At 40.1% G+C, this 19730-nt stretch overlaps 1 protein-coding gene across 2 annotated transcripts in view; it reads left to right on the forward strand.

Annotated features, from left to right (window-relative positions):
- The window catches only part of LOC137351664 (PDZ domain-containing protein GIPC1-like), an 84837-nt gene extending 65334 nt beyond the window's left edge, over positions 1-19503 (forward strand). For both annotated transcript variants that reach the window (XM_068016345.1, XM_068016347.1), the window contains exons 4-6: positions 4104-4216; positions 8981-9062; positions 17957-19503. In XM_068016345.1, coding sequence (XP_067872446.1) covers positions 4104-4216; positions 8981-9062; positions 17957-18108 — 347 coding nt within the window. In that variant the 3' untranslated portion in view covers positions 18109-19503. The remainder of the gene's footprint in view (positions 1-4103; positions 4217-8980; positions 9063-17956) is intronic.
- The last annotated feature ends 227 nt before the right edge of the window (positions 19504-19730 follow it).

The following is a 19730-nucleotide window of genomic DNA, read 5'->3' on the forward strand; positions in this document are numbered from 1 at the left end:
TACACCATGAGCTTTTATTTTCCACAATAACCTTTGATGTGGCACCTTATCAAATGCCTTCTGGAAATCTAAGTACAGTCCATCCACCGGTTCCCCTTTATTCACAGCACGTTACTTCTTTATAGAACTCCAATAAATTGGTTAAACATGTTTTCCCTTTCACAAAACCATGTTGACGCTGCCTGATTTAAAAGGAGCAATCTGTAATAAAATCTTCTGTGTTCCATGTTTTCTTTCTTTAAGTTGCAGCTGACTATTTGCTTTTAAATAGCAGCAGTTCTTTAACTGCTGCTGCAGCTGTACAGTGTATCCTACCCTCCCCACCCCCCGCACCCCTAATCAGGGAGCTGCAGGCCATAGGTCTAATCTGAACAGATAGCTTTTCAGGACATAATAAAATGATTGATTCCTCAAAATCCTGTAAGGTTCATTCTCAAAAGACGAGCCAAACAAACACAACAGGTCCTGTTGACTTAGCAACGAGTGTGGAAAATTGGCACTCACAAACTTTTAAGTTATAATTAGATCCCATTATTTCATACTTCAGACCCTAACAGTTATTCCAAAATATTCACTGTTTTGTTTGGTTACACTTATCATTGTGGTTTTTATTCCTTTCAGTATTTACATACTGTTCAAGTGGGCCTCAGATTTGTTTGAATCAAGGTATTTCTGTTCTGTCTAAATGCTAATCCCTCAAGATTAATGGTAGCCACAACTAAATGCTACTGCTACTTCTTTGAAAAGTGAATAAAGGGACTTTTATGTTGTAGCATCTTTTAGATCTCAACTTATCCTTTTACACTAGATCTTTATCACCGGCATTACTGTGTCCCTTCCTCTGAAATCTAGTTTGTCTTGTTACACATTTGATATGCACATGCTTAAGCTTTGGAAGATAATTATATGTAATTTTGTGAATTAAAGTCTGTATTGCTTTGCAAGAAATTACAGTCAGCATTATTGCATGTGTGACCGTGGTTGCTTTATAGGATTCATTATTTATACCATCCAAGGTTATTAAAGAGTGAGACCGCTATGATTTTACAATAAACAGAATTTTGAATAGACTCATAAATGAATCTTCACTTCCTATTTGGACATTTGAACTCGATAAGGCAATTTTCAATTTGTGCTTGTATTGGATGTGTGGTGGGCAGAATGTCCACGCTGCCTAACCAATGGAGTCAATGGGATGCCCAATCAATCTCCACGGTCAAGTTTCTTTAACATTTTTTTTTAGTTTTTTTTAAATTTAGCTCCAACTTCCTGGTAATCTTCAAACATGACCTCTTGCCTACTCTTTCCTCTGCATTGGTCCCAACATGGACAACAATGACTGGATCTACCCCCTCCCTCTCCAATATCCTTTCAAACTAGTTTGAGATGTCCCTCATCCTGGCACCAGGTGGGCAACAAACCATGCAGGACTCTCAATCTGTTTACAAAGGATCTGTACCCCTAATTATTGAATCCCCTACAACTACCACATTAGGCTTCCCCTCAACCTCCTCTTCCTCCTCACTTTGGACAGTGCCCTGCTCCAAGGTGCCATGGACTGCAGGCAGCAAGTACATTGTACGTATTGGATAGGATCAGTTTCTGTGGTTCCTTGTTCTCTATCTCACCTGGATCCTCTTCCTCCGAGTTCTATCTGTCACACCAACCCCATTCTGATCCTGTAGCTTGCTACAAGGTGTGACGAAAGTCTGGAGCAAACTCTCTGGAAACTGTTCCCCTCTCTTTTTGTGTCGAAGTGTTTCCAACTCACACTCCAGCTCAATGATTCTGAGCCAGAAAGAATGGAGATAGAGACATCTGCAAATGTGTTTGCTCGGGACAATCTCAGTAATAAGGAAGTTTAGAGCAAGTTTGAATAGCCTCAAGAACTCACAGTGTAACAGACTGAAATAGTTAATGAGGTCTAAAGCTGATGTGTTTGGATGATGTGCTAACAGATTTACAAGATACAAATGTGAGGGTCAAGGACGGCCATTTAATAGTTATTGCTACAAGTTCTAATGCCACACACTTAAAAGAACAATTTTCACAAACAATATGGGCTCAAAACTATTAAACCCTACTTAGCAGACTGATACATGAGCAAGTTAGAAAGTTAGAAAGGGGGAATTTTAATTGGCCAGAATGTGTGGCTTGTGTATTAAAATCAGAGAGATATGCAGCCCTGCTGCAACCTGGCACCAACAGTGAGTAGTAATGGTAAGATGATATCATAAAATATAAATCTCGCTGTCAGGTAAACCCCCCACCTGCCAGGACTGAGGCACACATTATTTTGCCACATGAACATTAAAACTTAAAATTGCAAGACCCTGACTGGAAGGACATTTGCATAGTACTGGCAGTGTCGGAACAATGGGGACCAGGTCATTGCTTCCCCAATACACAGAAGAAGTGGTCAGACCAGTTTTAGTCACATGACTAACTGGCTGTTGAGATTTGAACTTCCAACAAAGGATTCGAACTGAGAAAGCTCCTGGCTCCTGGTTTGATAAGACCTCGCTCCTGTCTCCCCTCACCTTGCTTTCACTAGCTTCAGAAACCATTGAAGACACTTAAAGCCAAAGAGAGAAAAAGTCTCCTACGTGGACAAGGTTTAAAAGGAACACTGGGCCCGAACGAAACGCAAGACCATATCTTCAATCAAGCACTACAGCAAGCTAGAAGCACAGTAACAAGAGATTGCCTCAAACTGTTTTACTTATCTTTTCTTCTGCTCTTTTCTCTCCCTATTTGCATGTGTATTGCGTGTGCATTCTAGTGTGGGCACGTCGTATATCCATAGACGTTAACTGTATTAGAGTTTAAGTTTAAGGTTTAATAAATTTCATCTTTCTTCTTTAAACCAAAGAAAGCCTGTTTGTGCTCATTTGCCTTATAATTGGAAAGTTGTGAACAAGGATTCACAAAGGGGGAGCTCAAAACACAGTTTAAAATTAAACCCTGTTACAATAAGACCAGGTGAAGATAGTAACAGACCCCTAGACACCTTTCTCACCTGGTCATAACACTCACCACTACTGCTGTAGCAATGTTGACACAAGAAGTGCAGGTATATTACTGGTATCAGCATTGCTATGGGGAGTGAAAAGGAATTTAAAATAATAACTTCTGTACACTCGCAAGTGAGTGTAATCAATCAAATGGCAACAAATTACACTTTGAAATCTAAGAATGTCAACTGCTGGCTGCTGGCTACAAAGATGGGAATCCCACTACGAGACTACTAAATTTATTTATAATGCAGCTGATCCCAAGAAAATTTTAGGGTCACCACTGAGACAAATGGGGTCACAAAGTCTCACGATGAGTTTATGCCAGGTTTCTGCCGTAGTGGAAATTCCAGCTTTTACTTCAATAGTCACTTGTTGCAAAGCATTTCATACTCTGATAACCCCCTGTTGAAAACATCTGTCTAATGATACTTCTGAATTTATGTCCTCCTGTTACAGATTTACCAACCAGTGGAAACCATGTTCCACTATTTATCCTCTCAAAATCTTTCATAATTTTGACAACTCCTGATATAGCCACCTTTTATGTTCCAGTCAAAATAGCCTCAATGTGTTAGCCTTTCTTGATAACTATAACCTCTCGTTTGTAATACAATGTAGTGAATCTTCACCAAAGCCTTTCCTTAACTAATATCTCTCCTGTAATGTGCCACCCAGAACCGGACACAATACTGCAACTGTGGTGTAACTTGTAATGTATGAATTCAACATCACACCCGTGCTTTTGTATTCAATGCACCTATCTAAGAACCCAGGATCCGATATTACATTTTATGGCTTCGTCTATCTGTACTCCTACTTTTAAAGATCTTGAGGGTAATTTTGACCTTGTGCGATTGTGTAAAATGGGTGATAGTGAATTAGCTGCTCATATTTCATCTCCCCGGATTTTTATTTCCGTTGACTCCACAAAGGCACAATGGGATGTATAACCGCCTCTGCGTTATATATCTTACAATTCTAGGACTAAGGAAACTTACTAAACTATTAAGTCTTGGTGCTCAATGAGGGCCACCGTATACCATTGTTTCAGTTTGTTGCAATAACTTTGTAATCTGAATTTTACAGATATGATTGCTCGAAGGACAAAATGTGGCAAATCTGCATGTGAGGGAAAAGTTGGAAGTGGAAGGGAAACTTTGCGTTTAAGGTCGAAAGGCACTGCAACAGTGGAAGAGGCTGTAAGTAATACTATAGTATTGCTGAAAATAGAGGCATGTTGTCGAAGCTTTTCGTCTTGCACTCATCAGGACAATATGCAAGAATAACCAATGTAGGGGAAAACAACAACTTATACTGTATGAGAAGAGAGTGCTGATTGATTGGCAAGTGAACTCTGATTGGTAGAGGCGTTGCCACGGAGAATGCACCAGTTTCCGGTGACTGATAATTAACTGCCAAGCTTGTTTGAAATTTAAACCAGGCAGCTTGACTCTCATTGGTCAAGGCATTGCCTGAGGAATGAATCACATTCCACGATTGGAAAACATTTGCTAAATAATCTGCAGTGTGCTAAGAATTACGCTGACAATAAATTTAAGATCGTCAGTCGGGCTCGCAGTGTGGCTCATTTGTGCATATTGGAAGCTGCATATATTAATACACAAGGCCCTATTCTTTGACGACAGAAAGAACATATACACACATTGCGCCTGTTTCAGCTGAACAAAATAAGTGACAGCCATTTGCACTAGGACACCCAGATCCTTCTGCATTTCAGAGTTGAATGGTTCATTCCTCAGGGCAATGCCTTGACCAATGAGAGTCAAGCTGCCCGATTTAAATTTCAAACAAGCCTGGCAGTTAAACTGTCAGTCACCGTAAACTGGTGCATTCTCAATGGCAATGCCTCTACCAATCAGAGTTCACTTGCCAACCAATCAGCACTCTCTTCTCATGCAGTATAAGTTGTTGTTTTCCATTACATTGGTCATTCTTGCGATTGTCCTGATGAGTGCAAGACGAAAGCTTTGACAACATGTCTCTATTTTCAGCAATTCTCAAGTTCTCTACTACCAAATGACAATTTAATACTGTAGTTTTAGTACACCAGCTGGGGCCTTCCTTCACAAAACACGAATAGATGTCCATTTCCATGTTCTCAGCAGATCCAATAAAAACTAGAACTTAAGTTCAACTCTAAATTAAGTCACATGCTTTTTCCATTTTCTCAGTAACAACAACACTTGCATTTATTTAGCACCTTTAACAATAGTAAGACATTCCAAGGTGCTTCACAGGAAAGATTATTGTCGTGTTTTGACATGACATCTCAGATGAAGAACATGAGTCAAGTGAGACAACATCTGATGTCGATGGATATCCTACACATGAAAGAAAATGCCCACCATACTTAAATGACTATGTTACGAAGTGAACTATTTATGTTTAAGTTTATTGTTTACATTTTTTGGAAACAAATTCATTGAAACAGGCTATGTCTCTCATTTACTAAGAAGGGGAGGGATGTAGTATTTTGAGATTGCAAAGTATATTGTGTACACTAGAAGTTGCTGTAGAACACAATGCTAGCAAAGGGAGAGTGAAAGTAAAACAGAATAAAGAAGAAGCCTTCATGTTCAACAGTCTCTCAACGTCAGCCTCACATCTTATACCAAGCTTGGCTAAAGCTCACCTCAGGTCCCAAGGACATCACAATTATGAAATAAAATTTGGCACTCAGCCATATAAAGAAATATAAGAACAGATGACAAAAGATTGATCAAAGATGTAGGCTTTAGAGAGTCATAAAGGAGGACAGAGAGGCCGAGAGGTTAAGGGAGGGAATTCCAGATCTTAGGGCCCAGGCAGCCGAAGGCAAGGCTCCCAATTGCGGAGAGAATAAAACCGAGGATTTGCAAGAGGGCAGAATTGGAGGAACACGGAATTCTGGGGGCTGAGGTGTGACAAATCAAGAGCAGCAGAGGAGTCAAGAGGGGTGGTGATGAGGTAAAGCTGAGTGTCATCAGGGTATATCTGGAACCTGACATTACATTTTTGGATGATGTCACTGAGGGGAAGGATGTAGATGAGAAATAGAAGGAATCTAAGGATAGATTCTTGGGGGACTCCCGAGGTAACAGTACAGGAGTAGGGAGAGAACTCATTGCTGGTAAATGACTTGGATGAAGGGACTGAAGGTATGGTTGCTAAATTTTCTGATGACACAAAGATACAAAGATAGGTAGGAAAGTAAGTTTGAGGAGGACATAAGGATGCTACAAAGGGATTTAGATAGGTTAAGTGAGTGGGCAAAGACCTGGCAAATGGAGTATAATGTGGGAAAGTGGGAAATTGTCCACTTTGGCAGAAGCATATTATCTAAATGGTGAGAGATTGCAGAGCTCTGAGATGCAGAGGGATCTGGGTGTCCTAGTGCATGAAATTTTTTCTCTCAGAGGGTCGTGAGTCTTTGGAATCCTCTCCCTCAAAAGGCGGTGGAAGCAGAGTCTTTGAATATTTTTAAGGCAGAGATTGATAGATTCTTGATAAGCAAGGGGGTGAAAGGTTATCGGGGTAGGTGGAAATGTGGAGTAATCAGTTCATCCATGAACTTATTGAATGGCGGAGCAGGCTTGAGCAGCCGAGTGGCCTACTCTTGCTCCAAATTCTTGTGTTCGTATGTTTGTATGGTGTTTCTCTAATTACGATTGAATATATAGGATTGGAACCAGGTGAGTAGGGTTTCAAATCAAGTGAGCTATGTACTATTATAGAAGTAAGTTGCATAAAAATTTAACCATATCTTTTAATTTACATTTTGAGATAAATAAATTGGGAACAGCCATGTTATGCAAATGTTTAATGGAGCAGACTCCCACTCCCAAAGGGCATGGCACTTTAGAACAATCTTAATGCAATTTCTTTTAACAATACCGAAGAGCGAATATTCCAGTCCAGTCCTGGCAGTGAAATGGTGGGACAGGAATACTGCAAGCTTTTCACTTGCATGAATCAGCAAAGGCCAACACTGCTAGACTTCCCAAGATAGGCTTTACTTAATAAACAAGGCAAGCTGTTGGCCTGGATTGAACCCCAGGTGGAAGGTTGCGAAAAGAAGGACAAAAAATAATGTGTGTTATCATTCCTTAAAGGGCTGCAGCCCAGAATTAAACAACATGACATTTAAAGTGAAACAGTTGCTTGTAGGAACTTTATTTTTAGCCTTTCTAAAGGCTGTAAGATCAAAAGAAGTGTATGACTAGGAAAATGTGGAGGAAGGAAGTGAAGTGTTTGTGGATCTGATGGAATGGTGCAGCATGCGAGCCCCAAACTTATTACATTCATATTCTTATGGCCACTATTTTAATGGTGACATTGACAATTTAAAAGAAACAGTAATGGGGACAATTAAAAAGGATTGTTACAAGTGGAGTGAGGTTCAGAAAACATCAAAAGAGCCTTAAAAGCCATTTCAACATATCAGTAGCTTTTAGTAATGCTGAAGGGGTAGGCAATTAAGAAGTGGCAGCCAAGATGTGCCCTAGGTGCTGGCAGGAGTCTGCAGGTAAATAATGGTACAACACAGCATCTGCTTCCCTCACTTTTCTGGTTGCCGAGGTTGTGCTACAAGAGCTACTTGCTAGGTGGGTTTTCCTTTTCCCTTTCCACAGTGCCATCCCCTTGGTTGGCACTGTAGTATGCCTACAATAGATGCAGCCAAGTTTCAGGCCACAACTAACCATTACTGCCCCTCTGTATGTGCAAGTTCTATGCAACATAATAGTTGCAAGCACCCTTACAACAGAGGGCACAGTTTAACGTCTGCCTCTCTATTCACCCAGGCTGTCAGAAGAGAGGTTCATATGCTCATTCCAGTTAGGTTTGCCAGAGAAATGGTTGATGGCATCTTGGCAGTGCAATCAAATGGACAATGCTGGCTTCTGATCATCGTGGCATGCCTTCCTTCATCCAGTACCATGTAAATTATGGCATGTTCTGATTTTGGATGCTTCTGTAGAACCTTCCAGCAGAATGGCTAGTCAGGCATTCACATCTCACAGTGATGGCACCAGGGCTGTGCTGGCACAATCTTCTTTGAGGAGAATCTTCTGTGCCAAAAATTAGGCTTTTCACCTTTCTCTGCAGAGGCAGGGGTGCAGATACCAGCTGGAAGTGATAGAACACATCTCAGATAGTTTGAACTGTATGAGGATTCTCCTCTTCCTGCAAAAATATCAGCTTGAAGGATCCCAACTGGCAAATGCACTCATTCTAATTTATGGAGCTTGGGGGAAAAAATAATTGTAACTGCCACAGAAACATGGAAACCTAAGTACCAGCAGTAAATAAAAACTTAATGGGAAGGCTTTTAAAAGGTGTAAAATACCTGGAAATCCTATGGGCCTTTAAAAGGTGCTCCTGCCTGAGGTCTGCCCCAGGCTTCGTTCCTGCCAGGTTGTCATGGGTGTGCTGGAGAGCTGTACTTGAAATTTCTACAGGGGTCTCCTGATCCTGTTTACGCTGTTTATCTGGCACTTCTGCCACATTTGCTCCTTGGTGTTCAGCATGTCCATTAATAGGAAAAAGGCACGCCATCCTTCCTAACCCCTTTTTGAATTTGCAAAAGAAGCCTCCACCTGCTTCAGACAGGACTTCTGTGTTCCAGGAAACACCCACCACTCTCCTGGAACTGATGTGCCCCCGGAGAGTGGGCAAATCCTGCCAAATTACCTGTACTGCCTCATTTGTGGATGTACACAGGGTGGTGAAGAGACCAGAATTGGCTTCACTATTGTCTTCAGGTTTAATACACGTATGTACATTTCGACAAGGTAGCAAAGCTGGTCAAGGTTTTCATGGATAAATATCATCTTGCTTCACTGCCTGCCCAACAACAGACAGATGAAACAAATAGAGAACATGACGGCAAGTGTGCTTTCTGGTTTCGAGGGCAATCTGCTCATTGTTTATTTTGAAAAGAATCAAAGTTTCCATTTCTTTAGCCAACAGAGTTTGAAGAACGAGCAACTAAAAAGGTGGATGAATTACTGGAAAGTTACATGGGCATCAGAGATGTAGAGTTAGGTGAGTCTTGTACTAAATAAAAATAGTTTAACAAGTATGGGAAACTGGCTGTTTTTAATTGTAGTTTTCTGGATGGAAAAGGCTTGTTTAAGATGTGGAGAAAATAGTGTTTGATAATGATGACCTGGATCACATTATTTCTTCTCCAGTCCAATTCCCAGCGTTGTTGACAGGATAAAGGTTTCTTTGCTGGTAGACAATCAGAAGGCATTCAAAATTCTTTACCTCTCAAATCCCAATCAGAGCAAATAACAACCAAACTACAGTTGCATATTGTTCTCAACAAACCAGAATTGAATCTATTTTCCAAGCACGATCAGCTAGCTAGTCAAATATCTCAAAGTACATTCCACTATAAATATAGTTCTATAAATATTAAACACATGTCATAGCATCAGCAGTTTATTTACTGGAAGGGATTGTAATCTGTTAGCTCTTTCAGTGTGGTAGAAATAACCATATTATTCATTATTTTTGAATGATGTCAATCAACCTTCCAGATGATTCACATTTGTCCATTTTCCAACCCTTAATTGCATACAGACATTTTTCTTTCATGCAGTGACTGAAGTAAATAAATGATATTCTGCAGAGTAGTCTCTTATAGAAGAGATATTCTACAGAGCACATATGTCAGCTCTTAATGAGAGCACATAATTTAGATCACTGCCCTTTAGTCACTGATATTGGGGTCAGATGTCCAATCAAGACAGGTGGAAATTAGGGCTGTTCATTAGGACAGCTGTTGATAAGGATTCTAAGGGAAAATACTTTGGGAAATTCAGCTTTATTGCTTGATCCCAGCTGAGCTTCGTATGGATACTATCAAATCAAGAAAAGGCAACAATAATTCTAATTAATATAAAACAGACACAGCATAATTTCCCATGGCTTAGCCCTCTCAGCTTTTTGAATTTGACCCAGCTATTAGATGATTAGTTATTCTGTACCGGGGTGCAGTTATAAAAAGTACATTTTGTACACCAGTTCCCCTTAATACTATTCACCTGGCATTCACCACTGGCAGGTATGAGAAATTAGATACCAACTACTTCATTATTGTTGTTCATGTTTGCTAATAAACTGATCTAAAGTGGATGGGCCAATATATTCAACCTCAGGGCCAGAATATATCCTCTTCAATGACAACATTATAATGGATTCTACTCCTGTCAGTGTGCCAGTATTTCCCATGGGGTTCACTCACTCAATGGCTCCTCTAGGTCAGACAATTGATGTGGGGAGTGAGTCAGGGCTTGTTTTTTATTTATTTGTTCTTGGGATGTGGACAATGTTGCAAGATTACATTTATTGCCCATCCTTCTTTGCCTCAAGGAGGTGATGATGGGCCTTCTCCTAGAAGTGCTGTAGCCCAAGTGGTGATGGTACTCCTACAATGGTGTTAAATATGAAATTCCAGGCTATTGGCCTGGTGACTTTGAAGGAATTGTGATGTATATCTCGATGTATTAATCTGCAGATTAGAGAAACTTGTGAAGCAAAGTTGTTTTAATGGAAGATTTTAATTTGCATTGCGAAGAGCAGCGTAACCCAAGTCAGAATGGCAGTGAATTCCTTAAGTATATTCAAGATAGTTTTCTGGAGCAATGTGTTCTAGAAACAACAAGTGGACAGGCCATGCCAGACTTAGTAATGAACCAGCATTAGTTAATAATCTAATAGCAAAGGTACATTTATTGGACAGTGATCAATTTCAATGTTAAGTTTGAAAAGAAGAAACTTAACATGGTTACCAAGATTCTAGATTTTGGTAAGGTCAACTTTAATAGAATGTGACAGAGTCTAAGGACAATACGCACCTATAGGGAAGGAGCTCTATCTACCAAATAAAGCAACCAGGTTGACAAAAATGTGAGAAAAAATAAAACTAAAGGAAAGAGCATAAAAGCCCAAATAATAATGTCAATGCAGGGGACTTGGAGAGATATAAAGAATAGCAAAGGAAGATATAAAGGACAGTAAGATTTGCAAAAACGGGAATGCCGAAAGAAACTTGCGAGCAATGTTCCTTGTAAGCTGCCGAGCAGGCTTTTAAATAGAATATTATTTATAACTAGAAGGCTAGAATATAAAGGGCAGGAAGTTTTGGCTACAACTATACTAAGCCCTGGTTGAACCCATCTGGAGTACTTTGTACAATTCTGGGCACCGCAACTTAGAAAGGTTATATTGGCCTTGGAAAGAGAGCAAAGAAATTCAGCAGATTGTTTCCAGGGCTCCAAGTGTTATATAATGTGGAGAGCTGACATGAACTAGACTTGTGTTTTCTGGAATATAGAGGACTAAGGGCTGATCTTTAGTTTTTTAGTTTTAGAGATACAGCACTGAAACAGGCCCTTCGGCCCACCGAGTCTGGGCCGACCATCAATCACCCATTTATACTAATCCTACACTAGTTCCATATTCCTACCACATCCCCACCTGTCCCTATATTTCCCTACCACCTACCTATACTAGGGGCAATTTATAATGGCCAATTTACCTATCAACCTGCAAGCCTTTGGCATGTGGGAGGAAACCGGAGCACCCGGAGGAAACCCACGCAGACACAGGGAGAACTTGCAAACTCCACACAGGCAGTACCCAGAATTGAACCCGGGTTGCTGGAGCTGTGAGGCTGTGGTGCTAACCACTGCGCCACTATGAGGTTTTTAGAATCTTGAAAGGAATTGAAGGATAGATAGATAGAGAAACTTTTACTAAGGGTGGGGAGTCTAGGACAATGGCACATAACATTAAAATTAGAACCAGGCCATTCAGGAATGAAGTTAGGAAGTACTTCTTTACTCAAAGTGTGGTAGAAGTGTTGCACTCTTTCCAATGATAGATTGATAGCTAGAGATTAGCTCAGTTAGTAATTTTAAATCTGAGATCAATAGACATTTTTGCTAGACAAGGGTATAAAAGGATATAGAATCAAGGCAGGTGGATGGAATTGGGATACAGATCAAACATAATCACATTGAAAGGTGAAACAGTCTCAAGGGGCTGAATGGCCTACTCCTGTTCCTAAGCAGTTACAAGTTTAGGATCCAGTACTATGTATTGCCTCATACAGAATGCCACTCCTGTAAGTGGTCTGAACATTTTGGAGTGTGCTTATACTACCCTATATCTAACTATTTGCTAGCTTAACCCAAGGGTGTAACAATAGTATCCCCTTGTGCTATGAAATTGCTATTATTGTTCACACATTAACTCCATCAAAGTCTTGCAAGCTGAGCTGAGCAAATACTTAAAAGCAAAATAATGTGGATGCTGGAAATCTGAAATAAAAACAGAAAATGTCAGAAAACACTCAGTTGGTCAGGCAGCTTCTATGAAGAAAGAGCAAATACTTGATGAGATGAAGCTACATACAAGCCAATAAGCTGCTGTTGTGATTACAATCTTTCAATCAGGATTGACTGCATCCAATATGGTGAGTGTGTTGAGTTTATTCAGAATTTATGGTGGAATATAACACACCTTTTATACTGCAAAAATATACAACCATGACAAGTAGCGAGCACCAGTCAAGATCAGGCAGGACGGCTGGCATGTGCTTTCTTCTTCTTTCACTTCTCTTCTCGGTGCCCAAGTCTCCTCGACTTCTCGAACCACTCAGGAGTGTTGGACTGGAGTCTTTCTTGAGAATTCTTCTCCACTGCCTAACTACACTGAAGTCTCCCAAAGACTCTTTTTATACTGTTCAGTCCTGTAGAGGTGGACACACAGATTATTGATGAGGCCTTTTCGCCCTATAAGGATTGACCTTATTTTGAAATGCCTATAAAATGTTGAGTTCTTTGTCTAAACTATAGGTTGAAAACCTCGCCTTTAATGTCAGTCACCTCCAATTAGCTTCTTACGCCTTTGCACGCACCTTCTGACCTTGATCAATCACTCTTACCTCATTCTTATTGCATCACAAACTACTCTCCCCAACTAGTTCCATCTTTCCTAGAAACGTTCAATTTCCAGTGTCAAGCTAACTCCCAAAAGTTTCATTATCCATTTTTCTCTTATCACTATTTACTTAAGCCACAAGCTGTTAAGTCTTGTTAATGAGCTGTTCATGAATGGCCATTCAGTCCAGTGTCCTTATGCCTTATTAGACTTTGGAACCGTTGTCATTACTAAAGTAGCTCCCATTCTAGTCCTACATACCAATTAAATTTTACATTCCAACAGCGTCCTAATTAAGCAAGTTTGAATGAGTAGCCTAGCACAGCTTTATAGTATGGTTATCTATTTATGCATTTGTCCAACTGTGGCCCTTTGCCAGGCTATCTGTCATTACCTAAGAATAATTATCTCACTAGTCTTGTTTCCAGGGGAAAAAACCTTGAGCAATTTCCAGTAAATTGAAACTTAAAGCACTAACCTATTCCTTTACCTATTTCAAGCTGATTTTTTTTGTGTGTGTATAAAATATATTATATAACCCATATTCCCAATTTCTAACAGCATTTTATATTTTATATCACAGTATGTGAAAATACAGAGCTACAAGTTACAATTGGATTCCTCTACTTCAATCAGTACAACTTCTTTGCATTATAATTCAAAATAATTAACACACTACTCTTTACAACATCAACTAGTCATCTTGCTTGACTTAAGAAGAATACTTCCTACTGTCTTCTCATTCTAATCTTGCAGTCCTTTCTGCATCTGACTGCCTCACAGCATGCCGTTTCAAAAATGTGACTCTGTATTTCTGCCTCTATTTTACCTTCCTCTAGTCACAGCAAGAAAGGGATCAGCGACTATCCAAGATACCTGGTATGAGGTATTTTCCAATTATTGAGATAGGATAACATTATTATTTACAGATTAAGGGGAAACAACATCAGCTGGCTCATCAGCATCTTAGCAACTTAACATTTCAGGCCTTTCTTAATTTGCATAAATACACTATGTTTTGAATCATTTTAATGTAACTTACTTTAAAACCTTTCTGTGCAAAAATGTTTATAAGGCCTCAAAACATGAGTCAGATATGAACTAACAATTCAAAACTCTGACAAATTTCACCTGGATGTTTAATGGAAATGCAGTCATTAAATAAGAACATCAGAACATAAGAACTAGGAGCAGGAGTAGGCAATTCAGTCCCTCTAGCCTGCTCCGCCATTCAATACGATCATGGCTGATCTCATCTTGGCCTCAACTCCACTTTCCTGCCTGTTCTCCAGAAAATCCTATCTTTTTAATACAAATTTTAATGAGATCAAAATGCTGTGTTATGTTGAATGTAATGAAATATAACTCTAAACTTCATTTGAAATTATCATTAGAAACTTTCATTCTTTTCTAATGAATGCCTATTAATATTTATTATGTTGCTACTATCCAAAGTACCGCATAATTAATTCCTATTGGGACACCCAAAGATTATACAATATATCAAAATTTCTCCTCTAGTTTTGTCCAATGCTCTCTGCTTTCTTGGTTCAAGTTGAGTCCAATAGAATACTTTGTTAGGCTGTAACATGGTTATTTTAATCTCACCAAAATTACCTCAAAATACTGGAGAGACTGGAGAAGCAGGAGTTGTTCTCCTTAGAGCAACAAAAGTTGAGCAGATTTGATAGGGGTGTTCAAAATCATGAATGGTTTTGAGAGAATAAATGAAGACAAACTGCACTGGATTTTACAGTCACCCCCCCCCCCCACCCCCCACCCCACCCCCGAAGTCAGGAGGTGGGGGCTGGAAAATGCCTCCGGCATGGGCCCGCCACAGGGCTCGACGCCGGGAAGGCCCAACCCGATTATTCCCGGCATCGAGGCCTGATGGCAGCTCCCCTGCCGCTTGGCAATGGGAGAAAAATTTGCATATATAAAAAGTGCAAACAGATGAATTACTTACCTGCTCTCGCTGTCCATCCCACTGTGATATTGATGCTGGTGGCCAGCACTCCCGCGCCTTCAGATACCCATCTGGGAATCTGAGGTGGGACGCTGTGGGGGGGGGGTGGGGGGAAGCAGGTAAGATTTTCAGTGCAGGTGGGGCGGGGGGCTAGCTGCGTCAGTGATTAGATTGGTTAGGGGCTTGTGGGAAGGGGTAAAAATTAAAGTTTGTTAACTTTGGGGGGGGGGGGGAAGTCAGGTGCACAAGGTAAGTATTTTGTTGGGGGGGTGGGTGGGGAAGAAGGCAAGAAATTAAATCTATGGTTGTTGGATGTGGTGGGAGAGGGGCTAGATCAATTAATTTAATTTTTTCAAACTCCTTTCCCTTTAATTATTTAAATGTAACAATAGGACTCAAAAATGGCAAACTTAAAAATGGCATCAGCACCTGTGCAAAGGCTGCTGACACCATTGCCGGGGATGGACCGCTCGCCCCCTGCACGTCATCAGGGTGGGCAGTCTGCCCCGTCCATTTAAATGAGCCGCCGCGCACACGGAGATCTGCAACGAGCTTATAAAATCCAGCCCACTGTTTCCAATGGCAGAAGGGTTGGTAACCAAAGGACACAGGTTTAAAATGATTGGTAAAGAGCCAGAGATGGCATGAGGAAACTTTTTTACATGGTGAGTTGTTGTGATTTGGAATGCATTGCTTGAAAAGGTGGTGGAAGCAGATTCAGTCGTAACATTCAAAAGATTAGATAAATACATGAAGGGATAACATTTACAGGACAATGGGAAATGAACAGGGGAATGGCATTAATTGTATAGCTTGACCAGAGCGCCAGCATAAGCGTGCTGGGTCGAATAGCTTCTTTCTGTGCTGTATCATTCTCTGATTCCATGATTCCATACTGATAGAACAACAAACTAAAGTAAGTGCTGCATACTGACTTGTTCGGTCAGTTCATTGCTGGCCGATGCACAGGGAAAAGCCTGGACAGTTTTCCCACAGCCTGTTATGTCCTGCTGATGGCTGATCCACAGACCATATTAGGAATCATCAATCCTCAAATTCCTTCAGTCCCTGTCTCAGTTGCAGCAACTTTTAAGATGAGCAATAGCTGTCAGCTAGCCACTTTTATTCTTTTATCTCCAGGGGAACTGCAAGCTGATTTAGAGGCTGACTGATAATGGGCAAGCAGCAAATTCAGTTGTTCACAAAGCGGGAAAAGTTGCTTTTGAACCAAATTGTTCCCCTGCCTTCTTAAGGAAAAACTACTGGTTCACATGGTTTGGATTGGGGTTAAGCATAAATAAGAATGGATTGGACAAATTGGATAGAATAATATTAACTTTGGCCTGATTTTAGTTCAAACTTTGCTTTTTTTTTTAAAAGTGTGACGGAATGCCTGTATGCACAACATTTTTTGTATTTATTTCCATTCTGAACACTAGGTTGTGCAGAAGGTTGTCTCCATAAACTAGACTTTTTGCTCATTCATAACCATCGGGCACAGTAATTTTGGATTACATGGGACTAATAAAAGAGGGAGAATAATTTATAAAATGCTGGTGCTAAACTACCGCTGCGTGAAATATCGCAGTGACTCTGCGGTGCACGTCTCACCTGCACCGCGCCATCTTGGAACCTTGTCGCCATTCTCGACGGTGAGCAATAAAAATTCAGCCCATTATAATAATTAGAGAACTGGCTAATAAGTATTAAAGAAATAAGAGGGACTCACATTTATAGAGTGCTTTGCACAACCTCAAGATGTCCCAAAGTACATTTGAAGTACTTTTGAAGTGTAGTCACTATTGTAAATGTAGGAAACACAGCAGCCAATTTGTATACAGCAAGGTTCCACAAACAGCAATGTCATAATGACCAGACAATCTGTTTTAGTGATGTTGGTTGTGGGATAGGTTATGCTCAGGACACTGGGGAGAACGCCCTTGCTCTTCAAATAGTGCCATGGCTTTTATATCTAACTGAGAGGGGAGATTGGGTCTTGACTTAGCATCTCATCCGAAAGATGGCACCTTCAGCCGTGTAGCAGTCATGGTCATAGAGAAATACAGCACTGAAACTGGCCCTTCAACCCACCGAGTCTGTGCCAACCATCAACCACCCATTTATACTACATTAACCCCATATTCCCATCTTCCCTCCATTCTCCTACCACTTACCCACACAAGGAGCAATTTACAATGGCCAATTTACTTATCAACCTGCAAGTCTTTGGCTGTGGGAGGAAACCAGAGCACCCAGCAGAAACCCACACAGTCACAGGGGGAACTTGCAAACTCTGCACAGGCAGTACCCAGAACTGAACCCAGGTCGCTGGAGCTGTGAGACTGCAGTGCTAACCACTGTGCCGCCCCAGTCCTTAGTACTACACTGAAATATCAGCCTAGATTGTATTTACGTTTCTGGAGTGAGGCTCAAGTTCAAAACCTTCTTACTCAGAGGTAAGAGTGCTACTGACTGAGTCACAGTTGAGGGCAACAGTGTGGGCAGCTAGCAGAAACAATTTTGGGTGATGTGTATATTTACTGTTAATTGAGCTCTGCTATTTCTAAGTAACACAAGAGCTCATAATTATTTTAACTTGATTCTTAAAAAGAATAACAATAATATTAGGAAAGCTAGAATTCTACTTTGTATTGTTCCAAAGAGTCCCGTATTAATGACAATTTTCATAAAGTTTTGGCACTTGATATCGCTTGTCTCACCTCTGCTACTAATTGTCGATATAATGTAACCAGTTTGAAACTAAATGTTCAACATGGGTGTACATCAGCGTGAGTAGTAGATTATATTTTAAAATGTCCTTATTTGCTCTATTGTAAATATAATCAAAAGAAAACTTACATAAATTTATTTTTGAACTGCTAATACTTTGTAGTGTGCTCCTCTTCAGTATGTATAAGTTTCTAAGTGTTCAGAGAAGATCAGTTAAATGTAAGAGGAGTCCCTTTGCATCTGCAATATACAAAGAGTTACCCCTTGTTTTCATTCTTTTTCCATTCAGCTGCAACAATGGTCGAAACTGGAAAAGACAAGAAGAATCCAGATGAGTTTGCAGAAGCATTGGACTCAGTCCTTGGTGATTTCGCATTTCCAGATGAATTTGTTTTTGATGTTTGGGGAGCAATAGGAGATGCCAAGAATGGCCGAATCTAGCATAATTAGTTCTTAGTGTGAAATTCATCCAACTGAGGCTATAGGCTAACATTTTGACACTACATTATTTTTCCGAAGTAGGTAAGTTTAAAAGAAAAAAAAGCCTAAAGCAAGCTGATATTTAGAAAATTATTACCATACATACATAGCAATTGAAAAGGAATGTAAGTACACAGTTCATACACTAAATCACATTAGGAAAAGTGTTTATTATTCAAAATCAACTTGTAGGTTTTTAGTAATGTTTCATATTTCATAAGAATAAATAACATTTAAATATATGATGTGAAGGCATGTAAGAGTGTGCAGAAAAAATTCACGAGAATGGCTCCAGGGATGAGGAACTTCAGTTACGTAGATGGATTGGAGAAGTTGGGACTGTTTTCCTTGGAGAACAGAAGGTTGAGAGGAGATTTGATAGAGCTGCTCAAAATAATGAGGGGTCTGGACAGAGTAGATAGGAAAAACTGTTCCCATGGTAGAGGGATCAAGGACAAGAGGGCACAGATTTAAGGTAATTGGCAAAAGGAGCAATGGCGACATGAGGAAAAACCTTTCATGCAGCAAGTGGTGAGGATCTGGAATGCACGGCCAGAGAATGTGGTGGAAGCAGGTTCAATCGAGGCACTTGAGGTAATTGGATTGTTATCTGAAAAGGAAGAATGTGTCGGGCTATGGGCAGAAGGCAATAGGTAGATTGCACTTTCAGAGAGCCAGCACAGACATGACAGCCAGAATGGCCTCCTTCTGTGCCGCAAAAATTCTGTGATATGACTTTGGAAATTAGTGAGGATGCTTCAGAAACTAGACTCAGAACTAACCAGATGAAATGTTGGGTTTCTTTGGCTAACTTTTTATGTTCTTTATTATTCAATAAATGTAATATTTAAATGGCCACGAGTCGAGACAGTACTTCCTAGTTAATTCACAGAGAAATACTTCTTGGACGGCAGTGTGTAAAAGGGCAGTTTCACATGGACTCTGCCCGATATTCACTTCACTTCAGTTGAAGTCAATGGATTTGAATATTGGATGGGGCATATAACTGCCCGTTTGGGCTCTGCTGCCCAACATGAATTTCTACCACGTTGAATCTTTTTTCTTTAATGTTCAAATGTTACTTATATGAAAGACTTCACATGGATTCTGTATGTTTGAAATCTATAATAAGTCCAGATTGATTTTCTTCACGTATAATGATGGAATTGTGGGCCGGAAATCTTATTGGCAAAGATTAACTACAGAGAGACGTTTATCACAGGAGCTATCGTACTCCAGATTACCATATCATGCTTTAATGAAAGGACAGTATTGTTCTTTATCTTCAAAAATCGAGCAGATATTCTCCTCCATTTGTAATTTGAATTAAAAAATTATTTTCCTAAATTGTTAGCAGAAACCAATGAACCAATGCAATATCCATTAACATCTGTACAGAAAAATCTGCAACACTACATAAAACTGGTCTTTCGAAAGGCCTAGCTGAGTAGAAATGTCATTGTAGCTAGTTTTGATACTAACAGCAAGCTGATTGTTAACCTGCTGTAGGACATGTTGCTATTCTGACAGTTGAGAGATAAAAATGAGACTCTTATTTTGAACTAAGTGTTGACATTACACTA

This window comes from Heterodontus francisci, chromosome 36 (assembly GCF_036365525.1).
Source record: "Heterodontus francisci isolate sHetFra1 chromosome 36, sHetFra1.hap1, whole genome shotgun sequence".
Taxonomy (NCBI): domain Eukaryota; kingdom Metazoa; phylum Chordata; class Chondrichthyes; order Heterodontiformes; family Heterodontidae; genus Heterodontus; species Heterodontus francisci.